The following is a 13,189-nucleotide window of genomic DNA, read 5'->3' on the forward strand; positions in this document are numbered from 1 at the left end:
TACTAGGCAGAACAGACTGGAGCCAAGAAATACTGAAAACAGAGAGGCCTGGTAAAAGCCTATTGTGATAGTCCAAGTAAGGGGTAATAAAGTCCTAAACTAAGTAATAGCACTGAAAATGGAAAGAAGGGATGAATTTCCTGGAAAGTATGAGGCCGGGTAATGGGAGGACTGTCAGGCAAGGTGGACAGCCCAGGCTGCCTTGCAGCCACAGTAGGAAAAGGAGGACAGTGACAGGAGAGGCACTCTTCCCTATTTGGCCCCACATTCTCTCCTACGCCAAAACTACAGAAGAAAGAATTTCCAACATCTTGGAGGTTAAGAACCCAAGAGAAGAGCAAGAATATAGGGACTTGGCTCTTTCAAGGGAAAAGTTCAAGGACCACCAAACTAAGTGATAAAGACTGAACATATTCGGGACACAAAATTTTGAAATGAAGCAAACTCCATACAATTGCAGACTTTTTTCCCACAGATTTTTGATATGAAAAGAAAGTATTCCTCTCCTCTTCAAGTTTACTCGTCTGTGCCCCCATCTAAGGGGTCACGAACACCATTATTTCTAGGCCACCTTAGAACACTGGGCTCAGCTCATAGAAAGAAAAACGCAGGATCCACTGTAGCTGTAAACATCTTCCTAGATGTTGCCTAAGTTAGAAAAGAATAGTCAACACAATAAAATTGGTAGGGTGGGACGGCATGGGAATGTAATTATTTATTTGGAGTGTAACCTGGCACTCCAAATAAAGGCTCTATTATTTTCTTCTGAAAGCTTTAGGGCATAAGGAGGAAGTGAACGGGATGACCCACTTGAGACAGCACCAAAAGAACAGATGACTTCACAGCCCTGGCTGATGGCAACAGGCAGACAAAAGGCACTGAACAATTAAAAGTGAATTGGGACACACCTTCAATGGTAGTATATCTCAAATTCCATTTCCCCTCACCTTTCCCCAGACCACCAGACCTTTTAGTTAGCCTGTTTAGACAATATTTGATTAAACAGATTGCTCTAGAGCATGCATGTGCGCGTGCACACACGCACATGTAAATAAATTAACTGTTATTTTATTGTAGAGGAAAAAATATCCTGAAATATTTGTTAAATAACAATAATTCCTGACAAAAATCACTTTTCAGGGTTTTCAAGCCTCAACATCTGGTCAGTCATAGCGAGCTGTCCCTGGCCCTTATAATAAACCATTGTCATACATCACAGGAAAACCCAAAGATTTTCTGAATGGCTTCCAAATTTCTGCATAGATGCCCTTAATTAGTCCAAAGGTAGACAATAAACGAGTTGGCAGAGAAAACAGAAGGAGAGCTGAAAGAAAATAATGTTAACTGTTGGTGACTCTAGATCAAAGAGTATATGAGTGTTCATTATACCATTCTTTCATCTTAGTTTTTTAGTTATAGGCAGACTGAAAAGTTGCTTTAGCATGATAGTGCTATTTTCCAGAGTTGCCAAAATACATATTCAATTATTTCTTTTCAAGCTAGAAATAGAAAATCAGTTCTCCCCTAGGTAATACTCATTTTCTATTCTGTCTAAAAAAGCTTCCAGTACTTTCTGGAAAGTTTAAATTAAGGGGCTACAGTACACTGATGTAGTTTTATAGTTCTTGACAGGTGTTTGAGTCAAACTCTCATCGAAGGTCTGTGATGGTCACTGCTCTGTCCACAACAGTCACGTGGCTGCAGCTCTGTAACAGGGAAAAAGAAAGGAAAAGTTTGGAAAATTCTGAAAAGTCATTTTTTAAAATTGCTTATTTAACATGCTCATTCTGGCTAGTGGTTCCCAACCTGAAACCACTGCTGTTTAACTGGTAGCTATAGTAAGGAGTCTGGGGATCATTACTTTCGCCAATCCCTACCTGTAGCTTGAATCAACATGGGCCCATACGCTCTCATTTATTTTTCAAATGTATCTATAGTTTAGAGTCATTCATAAAGTATACATTTATCTAAAAGAATTGCAGACAATAAAGCACATCTACTCTCACATGAGAAACGCTCACTTTTGGTATGCAAAAGGGGTCTTTATAACTGAAAACCTGGGCATTCTGGGGGCGTTGTGCAGCCTCTGTCGCAATATCCTGGTACCTAGACATTTATTACATTTAAGGAAGACTGACCTATTTTTTAATAGATTTGTCAGAAAATTCTTTCTCATTCTTAGCCAAAAACTGTCATTCTACAAGGCCTTAGTTTTAGTTCTCTGTGTCATAAGAAATATGCTCAATACCTTTTTATACAACACTTAAAGTCAGTTCTCAGATTCTCCCTTGGGTTTCTCTTCTAAATAGTCCCAGTTCCTTTTATGTGACAAGGTTCTGAGTCTCTTTTCCATACTATTCATTTTTCAGTGAACCCGAAAGAAATAATAATACGCCATGGCCAGCATGGAGAGAAGCAACACCATCACATTAGATTTGTGGGGCAAACTGAAACACACTGATCTTATCACCAACTGAAATTTTTTATTCAATGCAACTTAGAGGGAAAAAACTTCCTAAGAAGGTCATAAAAATCCCTCTTATTTAAGCATAATTCCAGAATCAAAAATACTTTACCTATCTTAAGTGGCTTTTTCCCTTTGAGTTCAGATCTCTTATTGAAATATGCTTAGCGACTCATGATGAAGAATAAAACTAACATTTAATAAGCCAGCTCACTGCACTAGATAGTTTCTGTACCTTATTTCATTTAATCCTCTCGATAATCCTATAAAGTAGGTGTTATTATTATCATCCCCATTTACAGAGGAGAAAGCTGAGGCCCAGGAAGGTTAAGTAGCCCAATCAGACACACAGTCTTTAAGTGGCAGAGCTAAGACTCCAATCCATTCCTATCCCACACTGCTTCCCATGTATGTCCTTATTAGGAAGAGCTGGAAAGCTGAGTGACAAGGCTAATCTATGTGTGTCATCAGCTCTGTCTTCTCTGCTTGAGGCACAGCCCCCGATTTCATCTAACAGTTACATACACAGAAGAGAGGTGGATCCTTGCTGTGTGGATGAAATCCCTTCTGGCGACAAGAAGAAATCTCTTCTAGTCCATGGTCAGTTAATTTAAAGAATCCAGTTCTGAAATAAAAAAAAAAAGCAGGCCCAGAATCAAGCAAAGGAGGCCTCCCAGTCCCTAACACACACACAGCAAGGCAGAGCTCATTTTGGGACAGCTTCAAAAGTACGCTGGCTCATAGGTCTCTTTTCTGGTGAATGAATCAGAATTACAGAATGACTCATCACTGCCACCGCGCTAATTTTGCTGAGAGATTTCATAGTAAATAACAGGATTTAGAATGAAAAAGAAGTTAACACTGAGATAATCTGTTTGATTTTGAAATTCTCTAGTCTGACGTCAATCTCTTGAAATTCCTACTGCTTCAAGTCAAACACTTCAAATTTCTTTGTCTTTTTCTTAGAAAAGCACCTAAATTGTTGCTTGGATATCTTTTTAAATAAGCATAAAACAGATTTATCAGGATATGGGGCTTAAAAAGAAGTCTTGTAGAAAAACCAATTAATACCACAATCTATATATTTTATAGAGAACAAAGGGCCTAAGAATAGAGACCTTATCCTCTGAGGCTTTTCCCCCACTATCTCCTTGTAATGCCCTGAACTGCATCCTATATACTTACTCCTGGAACTTGGGGGAGCAAACAATGGCTATTGACTCTGGCAACATCATCTGGTAGGAGCAGTGAGTATGTAGGTCAACACTGGAGAGGAAAGCGGTCTGTGTGGGATGAGTCTGAGAAGAGAAAAAAGTAAGAGACACCCTCAGTGAGAATATTCAGCCATGAAGGAAGCTAGAGTCAGATAGTTCTCAACAGCTGGCCATAATGTCTTTCTTAGCTATTTGCAGCCATGAGGAGTATGCCTGAAGTTCGTAATAAGTAATGAACTTCCTTTCTAGCATTGTAAACAAGTTTAACATAAGTGTGTGAAGAAACTCATAATTTCTAGTTGACCATGACTTACTTGGCTCCTCACAAGCTCTCTCTGTACAATATCCCATTCTGGAATAGACAGTACATGCTGCCCAATACTTCAACATGATAGAAGTCAAGGATGTAACAAACCACAGTTAGATGAATGATTCTTCTTCCTGATAGAGGTGTTACATGAGTCTGGGGTTCTAAAGACAAAAGTGGCAAAAGCTATCCTATGGATAAAGCATATTATCTATGAATATGAGAGGCAGGGGGTGACTGGGATTTCAGTGGGTAGTAGCTAAATCACACAAAGGACTCAGTCTTGTTTGGGAAATGGATCAAGATATTGAAATTTGAGGGTAATTTGTTAAAGCACCATCTAAATGTGCATTCGAGTTCTTTCATTTGTTTTCAATTATTTAATGTGTTATTGAGCATATTCTTTGTGTACAAATGAACAACTACATAATGACTTATGTTCACCTTAGAGGGGGTGTGATCTTAGATAACAAGAATGGAAAAAGAAAGACCCAATATGTCTCAAAAAGACCACCAACTTTCACTGACAGAAAAGCACAGAGAACAAATAGGTATACTTGACAGTGTTTTCAAACCTGCTGTGCAAAAAATGAAGCTCTTGGGCAGCTTTTCAAAAGCACAGGCTCCTGTGCTCTACCCTGGAAATATCCACACTGAAGGGAAAGTAGTTTTCTTCTTTAAAAAAGCTCATTAAATGATTCTTATGTGCTGCCTCGTCTGAGAAACACCACTCCACAGAATGCTGTGACGAGCTCACTGCAGAGCAGGTCTGCGGGACAGGAACATTTTAGCTGAGTGCTGACAGGAAGTCTGCACACAGGTCTTCGTGGGGCAGGTAAGAACGTTGGTGACCATAAGGGAAAAGTTTTCGACCTGATAATAATTTGATCTTATAGACTGCGAGGGACAAATGGCCTGTGCCAACACATTTCACCCCACAGTTAGAGCCAGGGATTCTAAATAGGAGCAAATGAGGCCTACACAAGCTGATCTAGGTCTCTGATCTAGAATGGTTGGCTAGGACAATATAAAGACACACAGCAGGGGCTCAATAAATAATTGTTAAACTAAATCAAAAAACCTTGCCTTGAGCCTTTGCTTCCCTCTAACTACTACGGCTTCTCTTTCTCCTTCCCTTCACAGTTGAGTTTCTTGAAAAAATAGTTATGTCCACTGTGCCCACCATGCTGGAGACAAGAGAAGGCATTTTTGTGAAGAGAAAACAATACACCAAAGGAACAGAAAGGAGCAAGGGGAGTGAATGCTGAGGGCGGCCTGGGCACCCAAATGGGAGTGGACTGGCCACAGTAGAGCACTGCTGGCTAAGTCAGGCTGAGAGTACATGGAGTTCTCGAATACTGGGTTGGGGGTTACACAATAGTTGGTGATCGATACAAGACTATGCAGTGCTTTTGACCAGTGAACCTGATTTATAGCTGGCAATATACAGAAGGAAGAATTCCTCTTTTGTATTCTTCTCTTGCCAATTATAAGATCTAAGCATACTGTGTGGTCTGCTATTTGTTTTTAATCCCAGGTTAGGAAGGAATAGTACAGAAATATCATGAGGAAAAAAAGCTGAGACACTATCAATTTAGGCTCTAAATTTGTTCTTAGGTAGGCCCTCAGTAATATTAGAAATCTTTTTATCCATTTGTGGCTAAGGTCTACCTGAAGTCTAAACAGTAATTATTCCAGACTTTCCCCTATCTACTCCAGTTTCAAACCCACTCTGGCTCCCTCCCGCTGGGCAGTGGATCTAGAAGCCAATCTTGTTGAAATAAAGACCTCCTCAACCCCTCCAAATAAACCTCAAAAATCCCTCTGTGTCTTTCTTTTTTCCTTCAATTCTATCTCAGAGGAATGTTTTCTCCCCCATATAAACATCAATGTCCTTATTGTACTTTTGATTTGATACATTCCTACCTCCACATTACCTGTCTCTCCTGCCCTCTCACATCTCTTCCACTGACTCACTGGGCACTAAAAACACATTCGACTATACACAAGAATGTAGGTAAACCTTAAATATGTTAAGCAAAAGAAGCCAGACACAAAAGAGTATATATTATAAAATTCTATTTATGTAAAGTTCAAAACCAGGCAAAATTAAACTATCACATTTAGGTGGTAAAACTATAAAGGAAGCAAAGGATTTCCAGAAGTCAGGAAAGGGATTACCTGTACCACGGAGGAAGTGTGGCTAGGCAGGAGCAAGGGGTGGGAGTGTGCTTCTGGCAATGTTCTTTTTCTTGACCTAGGTAGTGTGTGTACATAGATGTTTGCTAAATGATTCATAATTCAATTTATGTACTTTCTTATGTATGTTGTATTTCACATATATAAAGGTCTTGGAAAAAAAAATCAAAACAAAACACATGGTCGAGGCTTTCCCATGAAACCATAAATCAAGCAAACTTTCTCCCAACCTGGCTACTCCTTAAACTACCATCCCATTTCTTTACTTTCAAGCTGAGTATTTCAAAAAATTAGTGTGCATTTCACTATCACCACAACCTCAATCCCCATTACTTCTTAAATCTTTATAATCTACTCCTACCACTGTTTAAAACCCACTAAATCAAGGTCATCAGTGACTCTGCCAAATTCAACAGGCCCTTCCAGGTCTTTATCATTCTAGAGCTCTCTGCAATGTGTGATATAGTTAATATCCTGAGATTTCTTCTTAAAATATTCCTCCTCCTTTGGCTTCTGTGCCTTAACACTACCCTCACCTTCCTCTTATATCTCTTTGCTTCATTACTGCGTACTCCCTATGATCCCCTAAGGAGCCTGTACCACAAGCTGCCAGTGAATCTCTTCTTGCTCTCAGTTCTGAGGCTTCCCACATCAGCTCTATGCAGAGGTCTCCCAGATCTCTTTCCTGCCTTGGCTTTGTTCCCAAGTTCCAGCCACATTTCCAACTTCCTGATAACTATCTCCACCGATTTCCTGTCTCACCAGTACCTTAAATTCAACATACTCAGAAGTGATCACACCATTTACCCCATTTCCAATACACGTTCTCTTCTTTGAGCCCCTGTTTCTGCTTATGAGATGATCACTGCCACTCCCATGAGTCAGGCCAAAAATCTCGAAGTCATCACTGACATTTACTCATCATCCTCTCTTACTCATACTCCCACAACCTCTGAAATCCTACATTCATCGCCTCCTTCCCAAATGCTATGCCATCACCCACGCTCTCATTATTATGAGATTTTATCACCACACTGATCTCTTAAATGATCTCTCTGCCTTGACCTATCTTAAAACTACCTTTATTATCAATCTTCTAAAGTATAGCTTTGATCATCATTCATTGATCTATCCAAAATGTCAAATCACTATGTTGTACATCTGCAACTAATATAATATTGTATGTCAACTACACTTTAATTAAAAAAAGAAATCATCATGAATACAGAGGAAAAAAACAAAAAAACCTTTAAGAGTTCTCTACTTACCAAAAAAGAGAACTATTCTGCCTGTTCACCCAATGTATCATTTTAATGCTTATCTACTATCCATTTCCTGATAGGAACCTCAAACTCCAGCAAACTGGACCACTCAATGCTCTAGGAACACAGTCTGCCTATTCCAGTGCTTTCCCTCCATAGGGAACTCCCCTTTACCCCATTTGTAAAAATTCTAGTAAACTGGTATGACCCTCCCCTCCTCTGAATTCCAGTGCTCTCTTTGCACCTCTTGAGGCACTTGGCACATTCTGCCTCACATGAAGAGTTATTACTCGTCTATGTGTCTAATCTCCTTTATAAGACTAAAATCGTATCTTACTCAAATTTGTATCTCCTGACAGGTAAGGAACAAGTTTTCTATCTCCCACATACTATAATAGGGGACACACAATAGAAGGCAAATATTCATGTAATTAAACTGAAAAAAAAATGACAGAGGCACAGGAATTTCTCACATTCTAACATAGAAGCGTGTGTAATCTTCCCAAATCCAGAAATGAGCTGACTTGTTTGTATGTAACCCTGTCACATAAAATGAAAAGCAGCTCAGTCTATGAGAGTGAAGGATTAAAAAGGAATAGCAAGAAAAGTTAAGAAATAATCTTTAGAGATAGAATTATATTTTACCTAATTATTGTCAAAAGACTACATAAGATATGCAGACACTTAAAATCACCTATATTGGGGGCCCCTCTGGATTACATAAAGGTATATGTTACTTTAAGAAAAACAAATGCAAGCATCTGATTAATTTCCTTGGCTCATGTAAAATATTTTGCTTTATATACTTTTAGGAACATATATACTATACATGAAGTAGATGTAGTCAATGTGTACATCTATTCTAGGCTAACGTCCCATCATCATTCGTACTCACAGAGAAATTGTAACTTTAGGAAAAGAAGTTTATTTTTATTAAAGAAATTTTTTTAAGTAAAAAAATTAAAAAGCCCTAAGTAGTTCCCAAAAATCAATACCAGAGTACAAGCAATCAAGTATGGTGGGGAAGTCAAGCCTGAATCCAAGAGAGGGAAAAATAATCATCTAAATAATCTGAATATGATTTACTTTGCTTAAAGAAAGAAACTAGCAGTGTGTTTGTAACATTGTGAGAGAAGAGACCGATCCTTAGAGAGCTTGGAATTGCTTACATGAATCCAGCCCAGTGTGATGAGGCCCTGCTGATCCTGTATGAGAAAAAGCTCTTCTTCATTCTCGGTGTTACAATAATCAGATCCAGCACTTTGCTTGGGGATGAGAACATGAGTGATGGTAAATTCATTCCTCATCTGTTAAAGGAGAAAACAGCTTGTCACAATTCCCTGGAGCTTATGCAACCCCACTCTGTCACAGCAGTGGCAAATTAAACACCCATGAAAGAGAAGGCCTTTCCCACCCCAGTCTACATCTTGCTCCCTGAGTCCCTCACCTCAGTGGTTCACAGACTTGGCTGCTCATGTGCACTGCCTGGGGCTGCTCCGCAAAGCCACAGATACCCACAGCCCTGGGGAATTTCCTGCTGCAGTGAAATGGGTTTACTCATGGTTCTTAACAAGTTCCACACATAGTACTTCTCTTCCTTTGCTCATGTCTAAAGTAATTTCCCTTTCATTGTTTCTTTAAGTCTTTCTCATCCTCTAAGGCAGTCTAATTCTATTCCACTTCATTCATTTGTTCATTAAGGAGTTAGTAATGGGTTCTGTAAGTGCCTCCATTCAATGATTTTTCCTTCTTCAAAAATTCCTAGTCCTCTTATTGTACATACTATCTGTCATGTTATTTATCTTTTGGTGTATATCTCCCATTTCTCCGGAGCGCTCAGGTACTTTGTGTGGACATGTGCTATGTGTCTTACATATTTCATATTTCCAGGTCCTACCATAAAGCAGGTTCTCGAAAAATGATATAAAGGTGATGAATGACTGGATCTCCCTATCAAGTTTAGAATTAGGTATTTCTTATTGCTAGCATTAAAATAATCAGTTCAATTCAATGGACTCTGAAAATCAATGAAATACAAGGTCACCAAATTCAAAGTGACACTGCATTATGCTGTCCATAGTCCCTTCAGTGCAAAGAGTAACTGACACTGGATATCTTCTCTGAGAGTCACAGGAAGCCAAGGGGAAAGAAAGAGTCTCAGCTCAGGAAAGCATTTTTACCAGTTTCCCACAGAGAATTCCACATGTCTCTACTCCTCGTGCAGTGTTGGCACTGGCTAACTGGAGAAACTGCGGGCAGAGCCTCCCGGGTACCACCACGTGGCGCAGTCCATCAATCGTAGGAGCTGTAATGGAGAAACAGGAAAAGTCTGAGACCGTGGGCAGAGCCTCCCCAAGTAGACTCAGAGTTGGCAGCCCTGAGAGAGCAATCACTGGGAACACCCCAACTTCGGGCAGTGAGTGGGAATTTCATCCTAAATGACAGAGAAAGAGCATTGTAAAGTCTCTTCTCCAACGTCTGGCAACAGCTGTTTGGGAGTACATTATTTCAAGAAAAGAAGAGGGCCTGTAACCATTCAAGTTAAGATGGGTAAATTTAAAAGACGTTTCTGAGTTATTCAGGAATTCTGACACCATCTAATATAAATGATTTAAAATAAACCTCATTCAACTAAATTTTTATTTTTATTTTAAATCTCTTTTATTTTAGAGAAGAATATCAAAGAATATGACTTTCAAAGAAACACACCAGGCTATATTCTAGATAACAGGAAGTAATTTGGGTAACTACTTACTTCTGAATTTATTTACTTAGAAGAAAATTAAAATGGTAAAATGAAACAAAAAACATACTCTGGTCCTCAAAAAGGCACTCATGAACAAAGCAGCTCATAAGCCTGGTTCAGAATGTCAAGAATGAACCCAGGCCCTGAAATCTAGGGGGAAACTCCGTAAGAGAGCCAGCAGGCTAAAATCAGAGGGTATCTTTCACAATCACATTTTCTTAAAAACAAAAAACAAAACAAAAAAAAACAACTGAAAAAGGATGTTCTGCTTCTGCACATTCGACAGCAAGATCTGAAATGCTAGAGGGGTAACCACTTCGGACCAGGAGCCAAGCAGTCACATGGCAGTCTGATGACAGTATGTGAGGAGTCCGGATTAAGGTTTGGCACAGTCCTTCCCTTTCAATTCAATAATCACTTACCAAATGCATATCAAGTAAACACTGTGCTCAGCCCACAAGGAACACAAATAGGAATAAGACCCAAGCCCTAACCTGCAAGAAGTTAAAATCTAGTTATTGACAACTAATTACACTATCGGGTAATGATCTCCACTATATTACAGATAGTAAGACTTCTGAGAGTTTTAAGAACAGAATCAATCAAATTGAAGGGAAGTGTACCTAGAAAAACTTTAAGAAAAGCAGGGAAGGCAGAGATAGAGAAAGAGGATTTTACCTTCTGGGCAAATGTTAACAAATCTCCTTGGGTAAGACAGTCCAGGGACTATTTTGGGAACATGAGAGTCCAATTTGACCAGAGTACAGAAAATGTATGAAGGAATAGTAGTGAGAGACAAGTCTCTCTTGTGAGAAGAAACTCTAAAGGCCGGGCTTCAGAGTCCAGCACCCTTTGCCCACTCTTACATTGTCCTCTAAGTGGATCTTCTGCAAAGCTGACATCCTTAAATGCCTACCTGAAAGGATATTCCTATCCAAAAGTATCTATTCTAATAATCAAAGTATACTCATCATTTTACAGCTATTGTTATTTTCTCAGGTAGTCAATCAATGGTGAGAGGAGGAAAGACTGTCAACAGTTTTTATGGCTTGAAAGAATTATCACCAACTACATATAATATTTACCTTCACTAAGCTCCTTAAAGATTAGGAATGCTTTCAGGGCAAGCACAACTCAGTAGGCACCCCGCCCTCTCCCTCTTGAAGTCAGTTGTTAAAGTGCAAAGTGGTGCAATAAATTTCAAGTTTTCTTTACAAAAGGCTAACAGTGGTCTCTCATTCAGTGAATATTTCAAATCTCTATATAACTCTTAAAAGCTGAAGGTGTGACTTTCGAGGATATTATTAGCTCTTTAGAAAATCAGCCTGGGCCAGGGTAAATAACATGGCTTAAGCAAAGGCCACTTTCATAACATAGCCAGTATTATAGGACACAGTATGGCAATGCCGATAACATGCGTTTCTGTGACCAGAGCCTAATGAGCAGAATCATGGAGGTAATCTTAGGCTGAATCCCCTGGAACGTCATCCCACTTGGTTGCAGCTGAGATGGAAGAGGACATGAGCAAAAGGACTCACTACTTTCTGAGTTGCTCAATGCTCCAGGTTTCAAGGACCTGTCCACCACAGGTGGCTTGGCAGGCCTTACAGTTGTATTACAGTCCGAAGGCTGTGTGGATGCGACAGGTGCTGTGGGGGACACATCTAGGGAGGGCTTCTCCAAGTCAGGCACAAGTGGGCCGGCTAGGCCAGGGTCCACCTTCCCAAATTCCTGTACAATTTTTAGTCGCTCTTTTTCTAGCTCCTGATTCCGGATCATCTCCTCAAAGGCATGGAACTGTTCCTGCTCCAACTGTTGCTGCTTCTGTTGTGCTACCCTCTCTCTCTCCTTTTCCAGCTCCTGCTGGATGGTCACATTCCGGGCAAATTCCTCTGCTTCCTTCTTCTACAAAGAAAGAATAGGAGTTAGGCTAACACTACACTCAAGCGAATGCATACCTCAGGAGGACAAGGCTTTTACAGGGGGAGTTCCCAAAATGTATTTTTGCTCTGGCCTGATTTCCTAACACAGAATTCATGCTTCCCTCAGTACCTATACACACACAGAAGAGTCACCACTCCTGTCTATCTAGCCACTGCATAACTATTTTTCAAGGACAGTTAAAGCACCAATCCTCTCAGTACCCTTCTCGATGACTCTAATTAATGCATTTTCTTCTTTACTGAAATCTTGATGCAACTTATTGTCTGCACCTCATAATTAGTATCATATGCAGTTTTATTCTCTAACTGTGCCATGTATACATTCTATCCCAAGTGAGGCTTTAAAACGGGACCAAATCCAAACTTATAGCTGCTATGTTGGGTGTCTCTACTGAATTTTAACCTCCGAAAACGAAGCCTCTGAAATTTTTCTGGTGATCAGTTCAATATGGTGTGACATTTTTAATGAACAAGAAATTCAGGTAATAATCTCTTTCATTAAGGTTTTCACTCACTTGGCACCTTAGAAATATATGCCCCATAGCTGTTCACCCCTCTGCTGATTTTTACCATCAGAGTCTAGAACAGAGCTCAGCAGAGTGCTACAAAATAATGTGGAAGTGCTTGCAGTGTGTATTCACATCTGACACAGACCACTGACGGTGCCTTGGGATTTTCTCCACATGCCTGAACTGATTCTTCCTAAAAAGAATCATTTGAAAATGGCTTGGAAAAAAAATCAATTATTTCAAACAGTTATAGCCTGTTTCAGGTATAACCAAATGTGAATCAAGCCTGCCAAATTATCTAATCTGAAAACCTATATTTTACTGAGAATTTCCATTGTTCTTAGGTTCTTGCTCTAGATACAGCAGCCAGGCAATATATTTTGTCCCTAAAGTTGCCCTCATGGATAAGCAGGCTAAATCTGTGTTAGAATCCTCAGCCTAAACACTTATGTTCTGTTTTTTTGAGCTTCTGGCCTTTGCCAAATAAAGTAAAGTATCACATTCAAATCACATGATCTGCCGAAATATTGTTTTATAATCCCAGG

At 39.6% G+C, this 13,189-nt stretch overlaps 1 protein-coding gene across 4 annotated transcripts in view; it reads right to left on the minus strand.

Moving 5' to 3' along the window:
* Positions 1-1,046: 1,046 nt before the first annotated feature.
* Positions 1,047-13,189, minus strand: part of STAMBP (STAM binding protein) — a 27,276-nt gene continuing 15,133 nt past the window's right edge. For all 4 annotated transcript variants that reach the window (XM_011358140.2, XM_011358139.2, XM_011358142.2 and 1 more), the window contains exons 6-10: positions 9,627-9,751; positions 8,616-8,753; positions 3,650-3,762; positions 2,990-3,089; positions 1,047-1,706 (exon numbers count right to left, since the gene is read on the minus strand). In XM_011358140.2, the coding sequence (XP_011356442.1) occupies positions 1,650-1,706; positions 2,990-3,089; positions 3,650-3,762; positions 8,616-8,753; positions 9,627-9,751 (533 nt within the window). In that variant the 3' untranslated portion in view covers positions 1,047-1,649. The remainder of the gene's footprint in view (positions 1,707-2,989; positions 3,090-3,649; positions 3,763-8,615; positions 8,754-9,626; positions 9,752-13,189) is intronic.

Source organism: Pteropus vampyrus, unplaced genomic scaffold, assembly GCF_000151845.1.
Source record: "Pteropus vampyrus isolate Shadow unplaced genomic scaffold, Pvam_2.0 Scaffold37, whole genome shotgun sequence".
Taxonomy (NCBI): domain Eukaryota; kingdom Metazoa; phylum Chordata; class Mammalia; order Chiroptera; family Pteropodidae; genus Pteropus; species Pteropus vampyrus.